Source organism: Biomphalaria glabrata, chromosome 4, assembly GCF_947242115.1.
Source record: "Biomphalaria glabrata chromosome 4, xgBioGlab47.1, whole genome shotgun sequence".
Lineage (NCBI taxonomy): Eukaryota > Metazoa > Mollusca > Gastropoda > Planorbidae > Biomphalaria > Biomphalaria glabrata.
The window spans coordinates 17162263-17185446 of NC_074714.1; the positions used below are offsets into that span (position 1 = coordinate 17162263).

Below are 23184 nucleotides of genomic sequence, written 5' to 3' on the forward strand. Positions count from 1 at the left end.
TGTTTTGTCGATGCCAATAAATAATTAGGCAAAGTTTTAACTTCATGTGTGGGAAAAATAACGTGTACAAACTTTTACCAGACAGACATTCAGACAAACAGACAGACAGAGTGAGTTGATATAATCTTTGTAATAATAAATAACCGGCAATACTTTGATCTTATCCAACATGTGTAACGTAACGGGAAGGCTTTGCCAACAAAATAAATGGCACGTGAGGTCACTAAACATTAGAATTTATTTTTTTAAAGTTGGTCCAAAGAGGGCTGGAGTGCATGGTACCAGAGAAGGGTTAATGTTATAATTTTACATTGTTAATATTGTTACGTATTCAATCAACTGTTTACAAAGAAGATATACTTCAATGTAAGCCTGGCCTTAATTGATGTTATTGAAGGATTATTTTAGTAATTGAAGTGTCTATTTAAAATGGTCTTTTGTTAAATGGTCAAATCAATGCGAAATACTGTTTAAAAAAAAAAAAAAGAAAAAAGAAAAAGGAAGTCCTTATTAATATAGTGTCCTTTGTATTTAACAATTCATATTGAATAGTTGTAAAAATGGCAGGCCTATATTTTATGAGAATCTGCTTGCATATTTTAATTTTAAACAATTAAAAATTTTGCTTTAAGAAAAGTAAAACATGTCGCCGTTGATTCAGATCTTTGACAGATCTTAAATATCATTATGTCGGATTTTCAATATCTCTTCTAGTTTATGTGATCTAAACGGGACGGGCGGACAGACAGACGACACAAAACTATTACCGACTATTCTCCTTCTCATAAAATATCGCTATTTAATCATTTTAAAAATAGAAAAAGTGAGATTACATTGGTATGTGAAATTGTACATTAATCTTTGTTTTGAAGAGTATCGCTAGATCTGCTAGGTATTACCATTGCTTTACCATATATCGTGTTAGTCCTTTCAACTTGACGTTTTAATTAGTCTATAAATACCGTGGTAATCTGTTACCAGTTGAAGGTAAAGCGTACCTGGACCAGTTACATAAGATGTCAAAGTGTAAGTATGTTTTAGGTGTTAGACTAATTTGATAGAATGATATCAACGGGAAGGAAACTAGAAAAAAAGACGCGCCGTGACCTCCTGCCATGACAAATCGACTTATTTTGTTATTTTGTTCTGGACAAAATGTTTTCATTTCGACGGAAAGACAAGGTAATTATCTACAAAACTCGGTGAAGTAGGTCATGGTTGATGGAGGTGTTGTGGGGAGGAAGGGGGTGTGTGAAAATGAAACACTTCTGTTCATAAACTTATTTCTCATTGAGTGTGGAAAGGGGAAATACAAACATTTGAATATTCTAGACAAGTCGATGAAGACTGGATGCATGAGAGAGAGAGAGAGAGAAGGGGAGAGAGAGAGGGAGAGAAAAAAAGAGATGAGAAAAAGAGAATAAAGATAGAGAAGGAGAGAGAGAGAGAGAGGTGCTAGGTGAGTGAGAGTTAGAGAGTGTGTGTGTTTATGTGTGGGTTTTTTGTCTTCTAGTTTGTTAACTTTGTGTATATCAATCTGTATGTGTATTCATTATTTACACTTTGATGTTGGCGAGCTTCTGAAAAGACAGGTGCATGAGAGGTGTGGGCGTTGATTGGTCAGCCTGACCCATCTTGGCTAAATTTTAGTTCCAAAGTATTTTCGCATTATATTGATAGAAATATTATGTGTGGTCAAAGAGACCTTTTATTTATATCTTTTTGTCAACCAATGCTTTCTACAGATTTTACCGCAGGTTGTAGTGAGGGGGGGGGGGGTGGCGAAGTTAAAAATCCGTGTTCAAATCAACGTTGAAGAAATGGAAATACTTTAAAGACCGTTTCACCTTTTTGGTAGAATGTATTTTATTTTTCTAGCTAGACGCGTCTACAAAAAGATCAAAACTTAAAAAAACAACAAGATTACAAAGAGAGTTTGTGTGAGGCGGCCCCCATCGAATTCACCAATGGACCAGGAATATTCAAACCATAGTCTTGTTTTGATTGTTTAAAGTAATAAAATCTTTTAAAGTTTAACTCTTTCAAAATGAATTTTTATCAAACAAAAGTACTTTTTCAATTTCAATTTCTTTTTGTTTTTTTCTAAATATATTCATTAAGTAAAGTTCCCCTTTCAGACCAAGTGATTTATGGGGCAGATGATATAAAGGTTCATGGTTAACGAGGGTGTCATATTGCCAGCACAACGAACAACCACCTTTACTTTTTCCCCAACTAATGTCAGGTACCCATTAGGGCAGGATGGCGCCCTGAAGCCAACGCTTTATCACTCAGCCACCGCGCCTTCTATAAATTTATTTACCGTGCACTTATATTTCTTTAAATAATAATTATTAACCTTATCTATACATTCGAAAGTAATAAAATGTTACATGTAACAAAGAGAAACTTAACAAAAGAATTAGATAAATTGGCGAAACAATAAAAAAAACTATTATTGACCTACTTCCCTACTTCCCAATTTAATTTCCGGTAGTGAGCTAGAGCACACATTTCGACATTCCCCCTCGCAAATAAAAATTAATATCTCCCTTTCCATAAGTGATAAATTTAGAGTGGTTGGAAATATTTTTCAAGCCCTTTTCAACCATATAGCATTATAGGTTTTATCACTGTATTTTTAGTTTGAAATTTTTATCGAATTACCAAACTCTAGACTAGATCTAAATCTTGATCTAGAGTCTTTAGTCTAGGTATAGATCTAAAAATAGATCTAGATCTAGAACTATAACGTAAATTTTGATTCCAAACATATTGTAAATATATACAGAAGGGAAAATTTCATTCGTCTTGGGGTGGCGGGATGACAGGTAAAGGTTTGAGATACACTCTTTTAAGGCGTGTCAGCAACATTTTATTTAATGCTCTGAAACGCACTTCCGTTGAAAGCATCAAGATGTGCAAGCAAAATGGCCGATAACCCAGTTCAAAAATGACTGAGATATGTTTTTATGGGTTTATCTTCCTTGCAAGCTCACTAGTTTCAATGTTATTCCCGGCTGTAGTCCAACGTTCCCCAGTCTCTCCACGATGTTGTCGCTGCTGGGAACAAGTCACACTGCATAACTTGTGAGTCTTAAAATACATTGAGGCTCGTTAGCTGAGAACAGTCACAGTGATACTAAACAAAACAATGTTTCAGTGTAGATCTATATCTTACAAATCCAGTCTAGATCTAAATGTAAAGTGTTTTTAGTATAAGATTTTTTAAAAAATGATTTCAAAAAGAGATTTTAAAAAGAATAATTATATCTAATATCTTATCTTATATATTACAGACGTTACTTTAAAAAAAACTTACACTCTACGCATTTCATGTGTCAATCTAGTCATACTTGTAAATCAATGACTTAAACTTTGCCAAGTTGTTGGTATTCGTGGCTGATTCAGGCAACTCTTTACATTCTCTAATGGCACCAGGGAAGAAGGAGCTCTTGTACGAATTTGTTCTATCGTATGGAATATGAGTTGCGCCTCTATCTTTGTGGCTATCTGAGTATTTCATTTAGTTTTTCTATTTGTAAATTATGGTTAGGTGTTTTATGCATTATAGCATTTATAGCTACTTTACTTTTTATTCTTCTCCCCTGAAGAGTCTCTAGGTTTAGTGATTTTATTAATGGTGTTACTCTAATCAAATTGGAATATTCGTTACTTATAAATCTCACTGTTCTATTTTGTATTTGTTCTAGCTTCTTTGTGTTTTCTTGAGTTGAGGGGTCCCAATGAGGTTTGAATAAGATTAAGACTCCAAAGACGAAGAATGTTAAATTTAGTCACAGATGTGAAAAGTCACCAAAAGGCCATCCCCATGTTAAATTCGACCTCAAAAAGATAAATAATAATGATTTTGTTTTTGTTGAGTGTATGGGCGTCTACCAGTGTTTCTCAAACTGTAGGGCGACCCCAGGGGCGCGCGACAAGCTAATAAGGGAAGCTTGAAAGCGTTTTTTTTAAATCTCTTGTATTTACATGCATTTCTAAGAGTTCATTCGTCAAGTCAAATCGAAATCATTACCCATATTTAAAGATTTAAAGTGACATTATTTCATCTTCAATGGAGGCCCCTTTTATCTCCAACAAAACCAAATCAAAGTTGTGTTTGTTAAGAATACACTGTAATACGTCGCTACCAATGCGATTCTATAGTCTCTAAAACGGTAAAACTTCTACCGAGCGGCGACATACCATCGTTCTGTTTACGTGAACAAAACAGGCCCGCTACAAGACGACTTGTTGATGTTCTTACAACAATCACCTCCATCACAAATGTACTTATGATTAACTACCTTGAATGTTTCTCACACTTTAACATCGGCCCGTACCCACAACTCTACTTAGTTTAACTTTTATTGACCGGCGCTTTCCACTAGAGGGTCAGTGCGTTGTTGACAGAGAAAAAGGAAATTCTTAAAGCTGAGGATGCAGGTAAAACATTTGGCGCCGGGGCTCCGCTCCAGATCCCATTAGTGAAGCTCACAGACCCCTAGCTAGCGCTAGCTAGCTGAGATTTGGGGGGTGAGGGTTCACAAATGTAATTTTTCTGGATATGGATAGAGGGGGATTCACTAATGAAGGTTTGAGAAACACTGGCTTATAAAAAATTATTTTTAAGGCGGTAAACTTTAGATTCAATTTTAGTTCACTGATGTAGCGCATGAAAGACAAAAAAAAAGTAGTTCCGAGATTCAATAACAGCTGTCCAACGAAAACAGGCCCATTATAATGTCGCCCTACTGATTGTTAGTTTTGAAATGTCTACGCTTCAAGCAACTCTTTTGATTTTAGCCTCAGGACTTCATTTTCTAATTTCAATTCAATTTCTTTTTATTCTTTAGTTTAAAGAAAAGTGGAGAAAAGAAAATGTACCATTAATACTAATAAATTGCTATTGATCCCTATTGAATCTCCACATGTGGATATCTTCCACGGGGTGTTTTTTTTTCTTTGTTATTTTAGAGGATGGACTACTTTTTGCGTTGCACAGCGTCCGTCAATGTTAATGTTTTCTTTGATTCTCGTGAGATATTTGGATTTCAGTTTGCCCTTAATTCCGAATTGATTGACTCGCCATGTTTTCCTCTACTTCAGATGGACATCACAGGCGCCATATTGTGCCTGGTTGTCGTCATGATCGTTTCCGACCACGTGACAGTACGAGGAGAAGAAGGAGTCTGTGACGACACTCCTTGTCTAAACGGAGGACAGTGCATTGACCTAAGCTATCCTGGAGGACCTCAAGAGGTATTGACCGCACTAATGTACGTTGTTTTCGTTTGCAAGAAACATGTGAAAGTGTATTTGGTGAAAATAAAGCCTATGGGTTGGCTGGTCAATCAGTCAGATATGAAGCCTTTTATGGTCGTTTAGAAATATGTTCAATCAATCAGATATAACAGCTATGTTCTATCAGTCATATAGCAGACTTTATGTTCTATCAGTCACATAGGAGACCTTATGTTCAATTAGTTCTATATGGGACCTTATGTTCAATCAGTCATATATGAAACCATATGTTCTATTAGTCATGTAGAAGACCTTACGTTCAATCAGTCATGTATAAACTTTATGTTCAATAAGTCTCATATGAGACCTTATGCTCATTCAGCCATATGTGAGAACTTATTATTATTATTATTATTATTATTATTATTATTATTGTTATTATTATTAGACAATTATATGATGAATCAGTCGGATATGAGATTTTACGGTTTATTTGTCAGCTATCACGGTCAGATATGTGTCTTTATGGTCAATCAGTAAAAAAAAAAAATAACCAGATTTTGATAGTAACGGTCTAACCAGAATGCAGTTTGATCGACCAAACATCTTTCAACGTTTTACTTGCCAGCTCCACTGCTACGTTGACAAAGGTATCAGTAATACTTAGGAACAGCTAGCGGAAATCAAGAACTTTCATACATTCAGGGTTTTAAAACAAATTGACTATTCATTATATAGAACTTGACCCCAGACCTTGAGTTCACCAGCAGAACGCTCTGCCTATGCGTCATCCCATTTTCTTTAGATTGCTGGGGTTTTTCCCTTAGTTTTTGTTTAGTTTTAAGTATCACAATATTATCAATTGAACTTTGTCCTTTTCCATTGCACGATTTGTTTACACTTGCTAGACAATTATTAGAATACTAGACACAACATTATTATATAGTTAAGTTTCAAATTTACAAAAGGTGAGTAGCTTAAAGATTGTTTGAAGAAAATTGCTTTGCAATCAGAAAAACGGGGACATTTCTTTTTAGAACAATAACATAAGGCAGAGTGTCAAAAACGTTTTCCCCAGACATTAGCCAGATTTTAAAAAGGGAAGGGGGAGTGATAAAAAGATTTTTTTTTAAACGCATTCTCCTGGCGTCTGCAGTGTACACTTCATATTGTTAACAGGAGTGCAGGTGAAATAGAGTGAAAAAAAAACAAGAGATGAGACTGACCAATACGAAATTGTGAGAGATTTTAAAACACGCTCACCCGGAAGGTGGAACTATGTTTCATTTCATTTTTGATACATTGATAAATAATAGAACAACAAAACGAATACAACTACCTCCACTCCTCCCCGCCCCCAACCCAAACAAAAGTAATGAACAAAAAAATGATTGAATTTGAGCATAACTTAATAGCACATCGCACCACTTAATGAAGGCACCCCATCAATTGAGAATCGCTGATACTAAACTTGTCTTAGTGATGAGGGCGTCCCTACTAAGCATTAAAGACGTCCCTACCGGTCATAAGAGACGTCCCTGCAAGTCATTGAAGACGTCCCTACCATTCATTAACTCTTTGAGTGCGAATTTTTTTCACTGAAAAAATGGAGTTTTTTCAGGAAGAACCAAAATGGGAGAGAGGGTGGCGCTACAAAAACTACTATAACTTTTTTATTTCTCAAAATATATGAATAGATTTGGTATGTGTAAATGAATGTGTAAAACGCTAAAGTATTAGATAAATAAAAATTCAATAAAATATTTTTTATATCAATTTGAAGTGTGTCAAAAAAATTTTTTTTCGAAAAAATGAAGTAAAAATCCAACTTACCGAAAGGTTTATTCCCATGTTAATAAAGTAAATCCAATATAAAAGAATATTCACTTAACCACACATATATGTCACAAGAAACGTCCCTGCAAGTCATTAAAGACGTCCCTACCGGTCATAAGAAACGTTCCTGCAAGTCATTAAAGACGTCATTGCCAGTCATTGAAGACGTTCCTGTCAGTCATTAAAGACGTCCCTACCGGTCATTAAAAACGTCCCTGCCAGTCATTAAAGACGTCCCTACCGGTCATTAAAAACGTCCCTGCCAGTCATTGAAGACGTACCTACCGGTAATTAAAAACGTCCCTACCTGTCATTAAAGATTTCCCTACCGGTCATTAAAAACGTCCCTGCCAGTTATTAAAAACGTCCTTACCGGTCATTAAAAACGTCCCTGCTAGTCATTGAAGACGTCCCTACCGGTCATTTAAGATGTCCCTACCGGTCATTAAAAACGTCCCTGCCAGTCATTAAAAACGTCCCTGCCAGTCTTTAAAAACGTCCCTTCCAGTCATTGAGAATGTCCCTACCAGTCATTGATAATGTCCCAACCTGTCATTGAGAATGTCCCAACCTGTCATTGAGAATGTCCCTACCGGTCATTGAGAATGTCCCAACCTGTCATTAAGAATGTCCCTACCGGTCATTGAGAATGTCCCAACTGTCATTAAGAATGTCCCTACCGGTCATTAAGAATGTCCCTACCGGTCATTGAGAATGTCCCTACCAGTCATTGAGAATGTCCCTACCGGTCATTGAGAATGTCCCAACCTGTCATTAAGAATGTCCCTACCGGTCATTGAGAATGTCCCAACCTGTCATTAAGAATGTCCCTACCAGTCATTGAGAATGTCCCTACTGGTCATTGAGAATGTCCCAACCAGTCATTAAGAATGTCCCTACCGGTCATTGAGAATGCCCCAACCTGTCATTAAGAATGTCCCTACCGGTCATTGAGAATGTCCCAACCTGTCATTGAGAATGTCCCTACCAATCAACTGAGCTTCAAATGTTTATCAAATCCTCACTACTCTTTCTTCCTCCAGTTCAAATGTTTATCAAATCCTCACTACTCTTTCTTCCTCCAGTTCAAATGTTCTTGTCGAGAAGGTTTTAGAGGTTTGACTTGTCAGAAGCGAATCGAACCTTGCGCAGAAGAACCTTGCTTCAACGGCGGCTCTTGCGTACCCAATGGGGAACACTATCACTGCGTTTGTAAAGAAAACTTCGAAGGTGGGCCGAAACTTGTTTGAATAATACCTGTTCTTGTTGTTTGCATTGAATCATAGGAATCCTAAAATTATCAGTTAATATGTCTGGACAAATTAACAATTTAGGAAAACTAAAAAAAATATCTCAAATACAGACAATGCAAATGTTATTGTTTGATTTAGGCCAGGGAGGGGGGGGGGATTTTTTTTATTGATATGGTCAAACTAAAAAAAAAAAGTTATAAAGTATGCCGGAGTATTAAGAGTATTTGTCTCAATTATTTTGACTCAATCGTGTAATTGCTTTGAAATAAATCTAGAATAACAATAATAATTTTGTGCAATAGAAAATATTCTTACCATTTTGTTTTTGTTTAGTGCAATTTCATGCTTTTAGTATGCTTAGTGCGCTAAGGTCAAATAACTTGTGTGGATTTGAATTCTAACGAGAAGGTTAAAGCCTCCTTGGTGGAAAGCTGATATATTAGTCACTTAGCTAAACAAGTGCTTCTGAAAATAAAAGGCTTTATTGTTATCTTTTGTTTAGTTTCAAATTTTTAGGTGACGAACTAATTTTCTACAACAGGCTTATCTCCTCTTAGCTAATTCTGTCTCGCATAAAACACAATTAATTACGTTTAATTGATCAAATAATTGGTCAATTTTTTATTGATTCATGTGTTGACAACGAATAATTGTGCAAACTTTCCACTTGATCCGAGAATGGGAGAAATAACGTGTATGAAATTCTTTTCAGACAGACAGACAGACAGACAGACAGAGTTGATATAATCTTTGTAAGAAGTTGAAGTCACTAACATATGGAAAATGTTGAAAGCCCTGATTATTAGAATATTGAGTCGTCTCCCATAGAGCTTAATTTATCAACTTATTATCTTGCTCAATCAGGGTCTTCGAGCCTGAAATTAGCTATTTTTTTCTGTTGGAAATGTGGGAGGGGTAGGATGGGTAGAACAAAGGCGGCGGGGGAGAGAATGAAAAGGGGAGATTACAATAATAGTAATCAATGCTAAATGTATTCAATAATAGCAAAGTCATTTATTTCATTTCCATTCACAGACTTTTGTTCATTTTAAGTTTTGAGGTCACATGCCTACGGTACTATAAAATGTATAGTCCATCATTACCAAGTTTTCTATTGGTATAATTTATCTTTCACACTTTGATAACATCATAATGTTCACATTCCAGAGTATCTCTAAATAAAGCTCACATGCAACCGTTCTTCCACTCCTCAGGTAAAAACTGCGACACATCGAAGTTCGTCAAGGAGACATGCAGCGACAAACCTTGCGGTGCTCACGGGGTGTGCGAAATGGTCAATGATGATTTTATTTGTGAGTGTTTCCCCGGGTACCAGGGGCCTAGGTGTGAGAAGGCCGACCCTGAAGTAGAAGCCCAAGTAGATATTTCATACATCATCCAAGACATCTACTTGACTTCTACTCACGTTTCTTAAGCTGTCGTCTGCTGACTTATTCTAGCCTTCGACAACTTCTGCTAACCTCTACTGACTTCTGATGACTTCTGCAAATTTTTTTGACTCCTACTAACTTTTGCTGACTAATGCTAGCATATGTTGACTTCTGCAAACTTCGGCTGACTTCTGCAAACTTTTGCGTACTTCTGCTGACTTCTAACGTCTGCCTTACCTTTTCTGGACTATCATATATATCGCAGTGGTTCTCAAACTGTGGTACGCGGTCCCTACAGGGGTCCGCGAGAAGACCGTAGGGGGTCCGAAAAAAGATAAAAATTGTTTACAATTAAAATAATTTCTTCGCTAAAAGCCAGTTTATCCGATCGGATAATTTGAAGACTAATCAACTCGCTCCTTATTATTGTTTAATAGGCTATGTCTATTAAGAACTATTTAATGAGGAACTAAACCAAAGATTTGAAGATATTATTTACTTGGATATTTCTGACTTGGATTTTGAACCCTTATGTGCGTGGGTATACTCATATTCCAATCAAATATGACTCCATACTAATAGAGAAGCAGTTTTTGAAATATCCGAAATCTCATCAGTTTATCAAAGTCTTTATTTTTTGTTATCAATTTTATTTGAAACAAAAGTTATATTTTCAATTTAAATATCCTTCAACAATTCTTTTTCTTTTACAGTTTTAATTTGTATTAGATAATAAGCATTTATGTAGCTTTTTTCACTTAGGGGTCCGTGGGAGACTTTGACTATATAATGTGGTCCCCGGGTCGAAAAAATTTGAGAACCTCTGCTCCATCGTATTATTTCTGTACTGTTGATTTTATTTAAACACTAGAATAAAATGTGCACTGTAGCTATCCATGATCATAAGTTTGTATTCGTTTAATTGACTTTAATCAAGATTCCTTTACAAATGCTTTAAAACAAAAGTATGTAATAAACATTTTTCTCTAAATAATACACTTTTTAATGTGAAGATTTTTACCTCGAATTAGCCTTCTCATATATCTCAAAACTGTTGTACAATGTATACACGAAGCAACTAGTTCTCTAACGTTAAGAAAGATTTTGGTGAGATATAAAACATAATTTTATACATTACACAAATACACAGCGGCTACACCCGTTGATTTTCACGCAGGCTTTGTATTGTTTTTTTGGTCGGTACACCCTTCCTTCAATTTTTTTATTTTTTTTTTTAGAATTCTATTAGACGGGCCACAATTTAATGATCAACCTAACATAATTTTTTTAGACAGTGAATTAGTTTATGTTACAATTGAATTTCACGACCCGCTCTCTCTTACCCTCTCTCTCTCTCTCTCTCTCTCTCTCTCTCCCTCTCTCTCTCAGGGACCCCATTTTTGTTTTAAATCTGCGCTTCGCAATTTCTCCGACATAGACTTTTAACTTTATTTGGAAAGACCCGTTTCATAATGCGCACTCATAGTTTGGGCCCATTGACTCCAGTATCACTTTTACTTATCCGCTTCCTCCACAAACGCAGTTAGTCCTTCGTAGCCTTTTGGGGAAATACCGAAAGTAAAATACAAAGGTTTGATAGAAAGCTTGCGGGTTTTCGTGAATAGCAGTCGTCAGATTGCGAATCTGTCTCAACCGGTTCGTAGCAAGCGTCTAGGAGGTAAACCTGAGTACTAAATTTCATACTGATCCGTTCGACAGTTGATGAGATTTCTTGATCAATGAATCAGTGAGTGAGTCAGTGGTATTTACAAATATATTATTGATTATACAAATAATATATGTCATGGATGATCTCATAAAAAAAGAGATGAATGTCTAGGCATCAGCTATGGTCGGAACGATGTTGCCTACACAGCAGTTCCCCCATCTCAACGCATTGATGTATCCAATGGAACGGCAAGTGCTGATACAGTTTAGGATCAGCTGAATCGCTGGCTCTGCAAGGGTGTAGCACTGTGCTGCAAGATGCCTAAGAGTCGCTGGCTCCTGCCGTTCCTCAGGTTATACCCCCGAAGGATTTCCCCTTCTTTGGTAAAGCTGCTGGTAGTTGAAGTTTGGATTACAGTTTTCTTTCTGGGTAGCCAGCAAAGGCTGACGAGCCCCTCCTGCATGAATGTTATTGGTTTGGACGCCGATCGCTCGCTTTTGCCCCATCTCTTGTCAGTGATAACTGTTCCGCCGGACCCAATATTTGAGTTATACATGAATGCCAAGAGTTGGACTGGTTGCCATTTAGTTAATAGCTGGACCCGTATAAAGCCTGGATGAAGAAATATAAGCTGAATACATTTTATAATTTTGATCTATATTGCCACAGTAAACTGAAAAAATAATAAAATCAACTCCACCCCTAACTTTAGTATCCACACTTGAAAATGATTGAATAGCTGCAGTTATTAAAACAATTATTGTAGACTTTAATAACTAGCTGGTTTGAATACATGAACATGGCAGGAGTTACTTTAGAGATGAGTGTTTATATATATATATATATATATATATATATATATATATATATATATATATATATATATATATATATATATATATATATATATATATATATATATAAAAGCACACACACACATGCAAAAATTAATTGATCTACTGCCTTCTTGTTGTTTGATCTTTCTTCTATCAACCGGTCAGGCTGAAGCCAAGGAGGCCGAAGATGGCGACAAACCATCGGCTGCTGCCGCGGTGGACGAGAAGGCGACCTGGGACATCCGGAACATGCTCATCTCTCTCTTTGTCCTCTTCCTATTGTTCGTAGTGGTGCTGCTCTTACTGTGCATACACTGCTCCAGAGTTTACAAACGGAGGACCAAGATCGTCAACGTTCGGGTGAGTGGAAGGCACGTGAAGAGCGCGTGAGAAGATGTGATGTCCTTGACCCCCCAGTCATGCTGTTACCTTGGCTCTGTTGTCATTGATCATTACCTCTAATTTATGTTTGTGTGTGTGTATACCCAAAGTCCACTCCCCCCCCCCTCAATTATTTGCTTTTCCATCGAGTCTAATAAAGTTAAAAGTCATCCTTGATTCAAAAATTAAGTCTGGGTTTAAGGGCAGAGGAATCCCATGTTATGTAGCTTCATGGTGGCACCCTTATGAAAACGTCCGTCAGTGAGAGCGGATAGGGAACATAACTAACCCCCAGTCACGCAAGATTCAGCTCCCGTCGCCTCAGCGTGGCGCCTCTGTGGATACGTCTAGTAGAAAGGCTAAGAACGGGACGTGAACAAGGCCCCTGCAGGATACCTTGGGTGAGTTTTTTTTATTTTTTCTTATCTCACTCGGGGTGGGGATGGAACAAATTGCCAGCAACCCAGTCCAAAAAGTCCGCCACACCATTCCACAAAGGGGGCCGACATCAGTGTCCCGTTAGCTGGAGTAACGGTCGTTGCACCGAACGTGGTGGTTACAGTATAGGAATATGAGGTAAACTCCCCATGGTCAGCGCTGCCCTCGGCCACTTATAGTGAGTAGACCCAGGACCGAGGCGCGGAGGCCTAAGTCACCCTTACTTGGTAAATGGCCGTCACTGCTGGGGGCCCTCAGACAGGACATGGGGTGAAGAACTCCGTGCCCAAGCCTGTTCGTTGGATAAAAGCCTCTCTATCGATCATTGAGGATAACGGCTCCTTCGGCGCCGATTCCCTACCGGACTTCAACAAAGAACTTCCAGTCAAAGGTGGGGGGGGGGGGAGTGGTACAAGTGATCGCCACCCACTACTCCATCAATACTCCATTGATTTCATATTACGTCGCCTCCTTCTCTAGTATGTTGACCGATGGATTGGGTGGGGGCGGGATGGTTGCATCTACCTAAACCTCTGTGTGAGGCGGGACGGTCTAATTTTCTATAGACGGAGATTGCCAGTTTGTGAACAAAATTTGTTCAATATCTATATAATATATTTTACTTATTTACATTTTAACTCAATCGTATATTATGTTACACAGCTTTAGGTTCCAACATTTTTATCCTTTGGCATGAATTTGTCACAATAATTTAGAGGACGATTCTGTTTTGGGTAATTTAAAATTCATAAGAAACACTTAATTAAAAGTGGAACAAATAATAACAACAAGCGAAAGATATATAAAACAAGATTATCTAAGGGGAAGAACGCAACACACAAAACAATTTCTATCAATAATGTAAATGTAATTTCCTTAATTCGATATCAAACAAAATTATTAATTACTAATAATTAATTGAATTATAGGTTGTTGTTGTTTTTCTTAAATTGATTCGTTTTTTTTTGGTTAGGTACAATGAATAACTATTTAAAATTATTTCAATTTGATCCGAGAATGGGCATGAGAAAAAATAATAGAAACAATAATATTAGGGGACCAAAGCCTACATATTTAGCTATATCTGAATACTGAAGGATTATTTTTTGTCTTCAGTACCAAACAAAATAATTCATTAGCGGTAGTTCAATGACTAATTGGTTAATCCTTTTTTATTAATGTATTTTCTATGTCAATGAATATTTGACCAAAGTTTCATTTGATCCGAGAATGGGAGTGGGAGAAATAACGTCTACTAGACCTTTTGCCAGACAGACATCTTGAATTAATATAAGCTTTGTAATAGTGATCTTTATTATCCAGGAGGAAATTTGTTTTACAATTGTCCATTACAAATAACAATACAATATTAGCATATAATTGATACGTTAGCACACAAAATATACATTCTTACCTTCATTTTCTAGTTAACAACAAGCATTTTGTTCAACGACTTAAGCGCCTAAGGAACAGAAGAGTTCTTGTGTCTTTCTGTATTGTTGTGATAGGTGTCTTATATCTCCTTTGTCATGCTAAAATGTTAAAATCATAAAACAGAGGGTGTATTGTTATGCTTACAATTTTAGAGACAAGTGTTAGAATCATAGCCTATCGAGAAAACTAAAAGAATGAAATTGCGCTAAACAAAAATAGTAAAATATTTCTAATCAAACAGATTTATTATTGTTAAGTCTAGATGTATTAGAAATGTAATTACATGACTAATTGATACAATTACACTTTATATAAAAGTATTTTAAAATAGTTTTCTTGTTTTGTCTATGTTTGCACAGAAAGCTCGTAGGGCTGCTGGCCTTCCACAACCCCCGCTGCCTGGATGGCTTGAGACAAGTAACAAGTTGTGTAATGAATGCATGTGTTATCTCTGCCTGAGTGAGTTCCCTTTTTCAAATGGCAATAGTCTTCTTAAACCAATATTGATTACAGGGGACTAATATTATTTTAATTACTACTATTATAATTATATTATCTTTAAAATTACAGACGTTCTTTTATAACAGAGGATAATTGCGTGTATCCATGGGGCTGTCTAGTCGTTCATGTTAATCGGTGACTTACACTCTTTAAGTCATTGGTTTTCCTGGCTGATTCAGGCAACCCGTTCCATGATCTAATCACACTAATGGAGAAGCAGCATTTGTACGAATTTGTCCTATATCGTATAAGAAATGTGCCTTTGTATCTTTGTGTCTGTCTAAGTGTTTTATTAAGCTGTGTTTTTATAATTGGTAAATTATGGTTTATGTTTTATAGCTACTTTACTTTTTAAGTCTTTTATCTTGAAGTGTTTTTTAGTTTAATGATTTTACTAATTGTGTTACTGTGACTATTCCTAAGTTATAAATATCACGGCTGTATTTTGCTGCTATTCTAGTTTCTTAGTGGTTTCTTGATTTGAGAAGTGCCGAACAGAAGATGCATATTTTAATATTGGTGTAGTTATGGTTAAAAAGCATTTTAATTGTATGTTCCGGTTTGATTTTCAAATATTTCTTTTATAAACAATAATGCTTTCTTTGATTTTTAAAAATGTTATCAATAATGTGAATTCCACACTCCGTTTGGGCAGTTGTTTGACAAACATCTATATAAAAAAGCTAACAAGATCCTTGAAATAAAGAATCACACTTTGTGTCAGGATTTTGTGATTTTACCATCACAAAAAAAATACAAGACACCGATAGCAAAGACAAACAGACACAAACACTCTTTTGTTCCCCTGGCAATCAAATCATTAAATAAGAACAATCTGATATAAACTTTGTCACATGTAAATTATGAGTGCGTCTGGTGTGAATATACATTTTGGTTTCTTATAGTTATAATGTTTTTTGTTTGGTGTAATGCACAAATTGTAAGACAAATTTCCTTACGGACAATAAAGATTATTATTATTATTATTATTATTATTATGATAACTTTTCATTTATTATAACATTTAGATATTTTTATGGCTTTTGGTCTGTGTATCTGGTTGACCATGAATAAGATACATAGTTGTTTCTTTGTTGTTGTTGTTGTTTTTGTTACTCTTAATAATTATGAATGAAAAGACATGATGTAATTCGATTCTCATTTATGTCTTTCTTCTAGCTCACTTGATACAATGTCACCATCTTTTGTTGTTTAGGCAATCATCTGTAAATAGCCTAGCTCTTAAGCTAATGCAATTAGATGGGTCATTTGTGTAAATTAGAAACAATAAATAAACCTAATACCGCTCCTTGGTGTACACCTGGATGTACTGTTTCAGATGTTGATTCGGAGTCCTTTATTATTACATTGCAAGCTATGCCATACTTTGTTATTGGTAGTATGGTAGTTAGCTTTGTAAATGCCTAAGAGAATTCTAACGACGTCTCTCACCTTAAAGCACTAATGGGCGTGTTTGCAATGATACACCGAGTTGGAAATTTAAAAATTGACTTAGCAAAATAAAATGTATGATTTTTTTTTCTAAACACAGCAGAACTTTTTTGGCGCGACCATTTTGACGCTATGGTCGTTTTGGTGCAGCCGTTTTGACGTGGAACGTTTTGGCGCAAAATGTTTTAGACACATTATATATATGTGTTCATTTTTATTATTTAATTAAATCAATGATGCATATCTATGTTATTTGTGTCAGTTTGTGCTTAAATAGCTTCTAATGTATGTTTCGTGTAAAGATCAATCGTTTAGTTTTGTTCATTAGATTTGGGATTTAAGTTTGATGTGTAATAATTGTTATATCACTACCACACAAAGCGTGTGTTGAGTGGGGGGGGGGTCCAAAAACAACATGGAAAAGAAACAAGGATACAATATTTGTGTACACTAAAATGGTTTATTTAAATTCTGGTATTATCAACTAAAAGAAAATGATTCAAAAGAAAACACTGAATGTCATGATGTGCGTTGTGCACTGCGAGTTTAGGATTTTATTTTTTTATTGGGGGGGGGGGGGTGATATTGTCACAATCATGGTCTTAGGTAGGAGTCTGATCTTTCATAGTTTGTATGCTTTAAATGTTCTGGATCTTTCTACAGAACTGGTTATTCTTCCTAACCTAAACTTTCCCACAGGACGGGGGAAAACTGAGGGCAAGGTTCGAACCCGGCTCAATAGAGACGACAGTCGTGAGAACATAACACACAACCAAGCTGCCATTCATGGTTCGCACTATGCATTTATAAAGAGGTCATCATTTGTTTTGGTTGGGGGAGGGATCATGTATATTATAATTTACAATAACAAAAAGGTTGGCGCGGTGGCTGAGAAGTGAAGTGCTTGACTTCCGAACCTGAGGTCCTGGGTGAAAAACTTGATTAATACTGGGATTTTGAATTTCGGGATTTTTGTGGCGCCTTTTATGGCGCCCTTGAGTCCACCTAACTCTAAATGGTTACCTGACTTAAATTGACGAAAGTAAAGGCGGTTGGTAGTTGTGGTGGCCACATGGCACCCTGCTCGTTAACCACTGGCTTAAGCAACAGATGACCTTAACATCATCTGCCTTTTAGACCGCATGGTATGAAAGGGGAACTTTACTTTTTTTAATATTACAAAAAAAAAATGTTTTTGTGTTTTATCAAACCTTCTAGCGCCAAAACGGCCCGCGTCAAAATAGCCGCGCCAATATGGACACACTAAAACGTCGCATACTATTCTCGTCAACGTCAAATTACTTGATATAATTATATTTCATGACTTTTGGTTCTAAATGTGTGTCCTGCTCTGGCTATTTCATTCTAATACCGAGCTTCATTTCAGCCCCTGAGAGAGACACAGCTATCAGAGAACGTAACCTAGTGGACAATCAGACCTTCACATCACAGGACAGAGAGCTCGTGTCTTACGCATCACGAGACCGTGATTACGACCTACCCTATACGTCTAGCGACCGAGATCATAAAACGCACTTCACATCCCGTGACCGAGAGTACGACCTACCCTATACATCTAGCGATCGTGCGCACAGTACCCACTTCACATCTCATGACCGAGAGCGCGATTCGCCCCTCACACCTCATGAGCGAGAGCGCCATTCGCCCCTCACACCTCATGACCGAGAGCGTCATTCGCCCTACTCACACCGAACACGTAAGTGGTATAATTAGCATTGGTTGGACTGGATGAAGACTTAAATTTCTTTGATGGCAAAAGAAAGTATTCAAAGTAATGTAGGTTTCATAGATATTGCTCCAGTTGAATCAACAATGTTAAGAGGGTGCTACAGTATCTTACTACACTAAAAAAAAATGGTTTCACAGGAGAAACCTTGAGTGTACAAAAAGGCTAGTGTGGAATAGGGGCGCTGATCGTTCCTTTAATCTAGTGATTCTCAAACTTTTACTGGTGGCGTCCCCCCAAACGAAAAAAAAAAAGTTCTTTCAGAGGAAATATTTGAGAGACAGGTTTCCCCCTTCTTCTAGCAAGCGAGTCCTTCGTTTTGAGCCTCAAAAATACTAAGAGGCACATTAGGGAGATCTTATTACTAAGAGGCACATTAGGGAGATCTTATTACTAAGAGGCACATTAGGGAGATCTTATTACTAAGAGGCACATTAGGGAGATCTTATTACTTAGAGGCACATTGGGGAGATCTGATTACTTAGAGGCAAATTGGGGAGATCTGATTACTTAGAGGCACATTGCAGAGATCTGATTACTTAGAGGCACATTGCAGAGATCTGATTACTTTGAGGCACATTGGGGAGATTTGTTTGCTTAGAATGCACTATTTGGATAGAGATGTGTAGAGAGTTATAACAATATTATCACCAGATTTGAGAATTTCTCTTTTACCTTGATTCCCAACTTCAGGAAATTTGATCTAACAATTGTGTCCAGGTTTAGCCTAAAACATCTTGTTAACGTAATATCTAAATTATGTAATATATATATATATATATATATATATATATATATAAACAAGAAGAACTTTGTCTTTCATGGTTGGCTGTCTGGTTGTATGGTATGCGCTCTGGACTGTCATTCGGCTGACTCGATGGTCCCGGGTTCGAACCCTGTCCACTGCCATCCCCGGTCGTCATGTGGAAGGTTTGGGCTAGGATGTCATTATCTTTAAATCTGAAGGAACATCCGAAACATGTAAAACATAAAAAAATAAACATTTTGATTCAAAATTTAGGGAGGCCTTTTTTTTCTTTTTTTTTTAATAGGATTTACAGATTCTCCAGAACCTACTGCTTTGTACACCCCCAGCCCTGTTCATGGTAAAGAATTTTACGCCTTTGAAGATCCCAACGATCCAAGACTTTCGCCGAATACAACTCCAAATGTGAACGAAAACAAAATGTATAAAAACTACAACAGAAATTACAAGTACAAAGTAGGCAGGGAGCCGAGGCAATTCCTTAGACAGCAGCAGACTTCACGGAAATCCTCCGGGCGGCGTTACATTTACAAAAAGAAACAGTTGATACCCATCAACTACGACGACGACTTCGATGATGATGACAGTGACGAAGACAGTGACGAAGACACGGATGATGAATACACAGCATTCAAAAAGGCCCCCAGGGGACTCCTGCCTGGATTCCAGAGAGTCACCCCAGATAAAAAGCCTCGGAAACCGCCAACGCACTACATCTCCAAGAGCGTGCCGGCAATCCGTGAGAACAGGCGAGTCATCAAGACCAAACACTCCAGGGCCTTGAGCCCGCAGTTTCCTTTTCGCCCTAGGCAGTCGACCTGGTGGGAGAATACGAATCGCCAACCTTGCATAGATAACTTAGATATGGATCAAAGCGAATATTCAGCCGCTTGCGGAGACACAGACGAGAACATGGGCGAAAGTTCGGAGGATGAAAACCACGCCACGAACCTGCAGTTTGACGATGACGGCTACATCTCCACAAGCAGGTTGTCAGAGAGCGACGCTGGTGGCAGGTGCAGGGACCCGCAGAGCATGCATTTGTGCACAGAGATTGCTGGCCAAAACTACAGAGCCCGGCAACAAAAAAGGCAACATATGTCTGGTCAGAGACCGATGATGGAATGGACCGACGAAGGAGGCGGACAAAGCTTTGAGCGTTTGAATGACGAACCAGAGGACGATGAGAGCTCTAGGCGCTTCATTGGGACCTATACCGACAAATCTAAGAACATGGACTCTAATTGTGGAGAGTACAAACAGATCAAAAGCATTTTGAAGAAAACTAAAGCGACTCCAAAACCAAAGGAAACAGTCATTCACGTTCGGCCAGGTATGGTGGACGGACAGTGTAAGCCCCAAATATACAGAGAAGTCTGCAGAGATCACGAAACCAGGTCGCCGAGGAATTTAGTGGAATACAAGCATCACGTGAACAGAAATCCACACAGAAATGACTTCGATAGATGGCGTAGCCATAAACGTCTTGCTTATCCTCCAACATACCCCCCTCCTACGTATGAAGACGTGGCATATTCGTGAACTGCACAATTAATATGAAGAAAAGAAAGAAGTTATAATGCTTTTAAGAAAGACAAAACCGAATTATTGCGTCTCCCAATGTCGTTTGGTTTATCTAAACAGAATTTGATAAAGAGTTATTGACAATGAAGTATCATCTGAGAAGATGACTTGTTGTTTCTCACACTGGCTGGCGAGAGCTACAAATTAAATGATCGAGCCGTTACTAGATCAAGTGATTATTGTGAGACCATCAGGAAAAAATCTACAATATAACTGAAATCTCAAAGCAAAGTGCAAGAAATAAAATGTAACATCAATGTCCAAGCAACTGAAAAGAATGTGTCTAAACTAGTCAACTCAATTGTTTCGACCTAACCATCTTTGTCAACATATCTAAATCCTTTTAAAGTTCGACCATTCGGGTAGAATCGGAGAAGTAAGGTTCATATAATATCTGTTGTCGTAGCTTATTGTGATAAATGCGGTATCGTGCATTCAGAGCAACCTATTACAATGTGAGAACTCAGGGCGGACATCGGCCACATAGCAGTATAGTTATTAGAGCCCTCTAAAATTATCATAAAAGTCTAAAGTTACCAAAATAATCGAGCACAGTGTGAGCACTCAGGAAAGAACTTCAACCACGGATAATTATAAAGTTATTAGAGAAGTTTGAATTTATCAGAGCAGTCTATTTCGATGCGAGCACTCAGGGAAGACTTCGGCCACGGAATCATCTATAGAAAGTAAAGCAGTCTAGTCTAATGCGGTGTGGACATTCTCAGGGAAAACATCGGCCATGGAGCCATCTATAGAAAGCAAACCTGGCGAATGCAGTGTAAATATTCTCTGGAAAGACTTCATCCACGAAGCCATCTATAGAAAACAAACCAGGCTTATGCAATGTGAACACTCAGGGAAGACTTTGGCCTTGGAGCAGACTATTGCAGTCTTTTGCAAACAGATGTAAATTTGAGACATAGCTGTCCCTCCAGGCATAGAATTGTTTTTCTTACATGTAAACATTTGAACACTTTAGTCAAAGCTCACGATTGATGATGAAAACGTAATACCAATTGTTTTTAATTGAAACACGAATATAAGGACTCTATGACTGACTGATTAACATAAGAATATAAGGACTCTATGACTGATTGACATAAGAAATCTTGATGTACCTTTGTTTTCATTTTAATGAACTATAAATATTTATATAGACATTTAGCATTTGTTAACATTTAGAACAACACTATGTGTGTGTGTTTTTTTTAAGCTATTGGCAATGTATTTATATGATGTTTTATTCCGTCGCTGTGTTTATTTATAACAAGTTTTACAATGAAGAACTAAGAACTAAGTTTTGATGTAATATTGAGTTTTTGTTGATTTCTTCATGTACATCAATTTGTATTGTTCACGTTAAAAATCTCAATTTTACACACGTTAAAAGCCTAGCTGTTATAAAACTAGAATTTGGGCACACATGGAAGTCAATGACAAAGCAGATATACTGACCAAAGATGAGTAACACAAGACTTCTGTGGGAGTGTCTAAGGGAGTTCGAGAGCATTGCTATTGCAAAGAGAGCTTCCACGACCTTGTCAAAATCCAGGCGCCGTTCCTCAAGGAACCGTTTCATCAACGGCAACTCCTGCAAGGTTAGTTTGGTAAAAATGTAGGGAAATGGAGGTTCCCGGTGTGCTCGGCCTTCGGTCACGAATTCTAGTGCGTGCGTCTGGTGTGTCCGACCATTTGGAAATAGTGTTAAATAAGGTAATTTTCTTGGACCTCTTCCAGACAGAGCGCTTTGTTCAATCAGGCTTACGTGCCTAGAGTTTCAAGAGTCTGATCAACTCTTATAGGTAGTAAAACAATTCTGCAGTGAATGTAGGACTTTAAAAACGTATCGATAGTATGGATAGGCCCACTATTTGTTCGTGCATATCCATATATAGAGTAGTTTATTTAATCCGATCATTACATGAATTCGCTGTTTTTGTGGTCATTAAATCTTTATTTTCATATTTAATATGAAACTAGCGTGTTGTATAATGCGCTTGTCCATTTTCCAATTATTCTGACTCAATTTCCTTCCATTTAATTGTCTTTTTATGTAAGAAAAAAGAATTTCAAATATCTAAGTCAGGTTGTTGTCCAGGATGACTTTATCTCTTCCTAGGGTTAAAACTTTTTTTTTTTTTGGTTGGCTAAGTCTGTGCTAATGAGCCCGGCAATATTTATTCTGTTTTTGGAGCTGATTTATTTGATTCATAAGCCAAGTTGTTTGACTCCATATAACAACAAAACAAGATTACAAAGAGAGTTTGTGTTACACAAACTCAGAGGCGGCCCCCGTCGAAGTCGGATCCCTGTCGGATCTGCATATTCGCAAATAATATTCAAGAGGTGATTTAATTTTGATGTAAAATGTTTTACACGTTTCGGATGTTCCTTCAGAGATGAAGATAATTACTTCCTAGTCCAAACCTCCCGCAGGACGACGGGGGATGGGAGCGGGCAGGGTTTGAACCCTGGGCCATCCATAAATCTGAACGACAGTCCAGCGCGCAAACCGCACGACCAGGCAGCCATCCGATGGTCAAAAGTAATAATGTTTCAAAGATTCATTTGCCGTAAATTTAAATTTAATTAAAAAAATAGTAGATTAGTTTTAGTATATTAAAACATTACAATATTGATCAAAACGTT

General features: G+C 37.2%; 1 protein-coding gene across 2 annotated transcripts; it reads left to right on the forward strand.

The window, feature by feature from the left end:
- The first annotated feature begins 2891 nt into the window (after positions 1–2891).
- On the forward strand, positions 2892–22112 carry LOC106053132 (uncharacterized). 2 transcript variants are annotated; one of them, XM_056027900.1, is made up of 8 exons: positions 2892–3090; positions 5113–5265; positions 8169–8313; positions 9551–9714; positions 12398–12592; positions 14845–14944; positions 17826–18155; positions 19238–22112. In XM_056027900.1, exons 2-8 carry the CDS (start codon positions 5113–5115, stop codon positions 20491–20493), a joined length of 2343 nt encoding a protein of 780 aa, XP_055883875.1. In that variant the 5' UTR covers positions 2892–3090; the 3' UTR covers positions 20494–22112. The 2 variants fall into 2 exon arrangements, with proteins under 2 accessions (XP_055883875.1, XP_055883876.1); XM_056027901.1 differs by lacking the exon at positions 2892–3090 and having other exon boundaries at positions 5126–5265; positions 9551–9649.
- The last annotated feature ends 1072 nt before the right edge of the window (positions 22113–23184 follow it).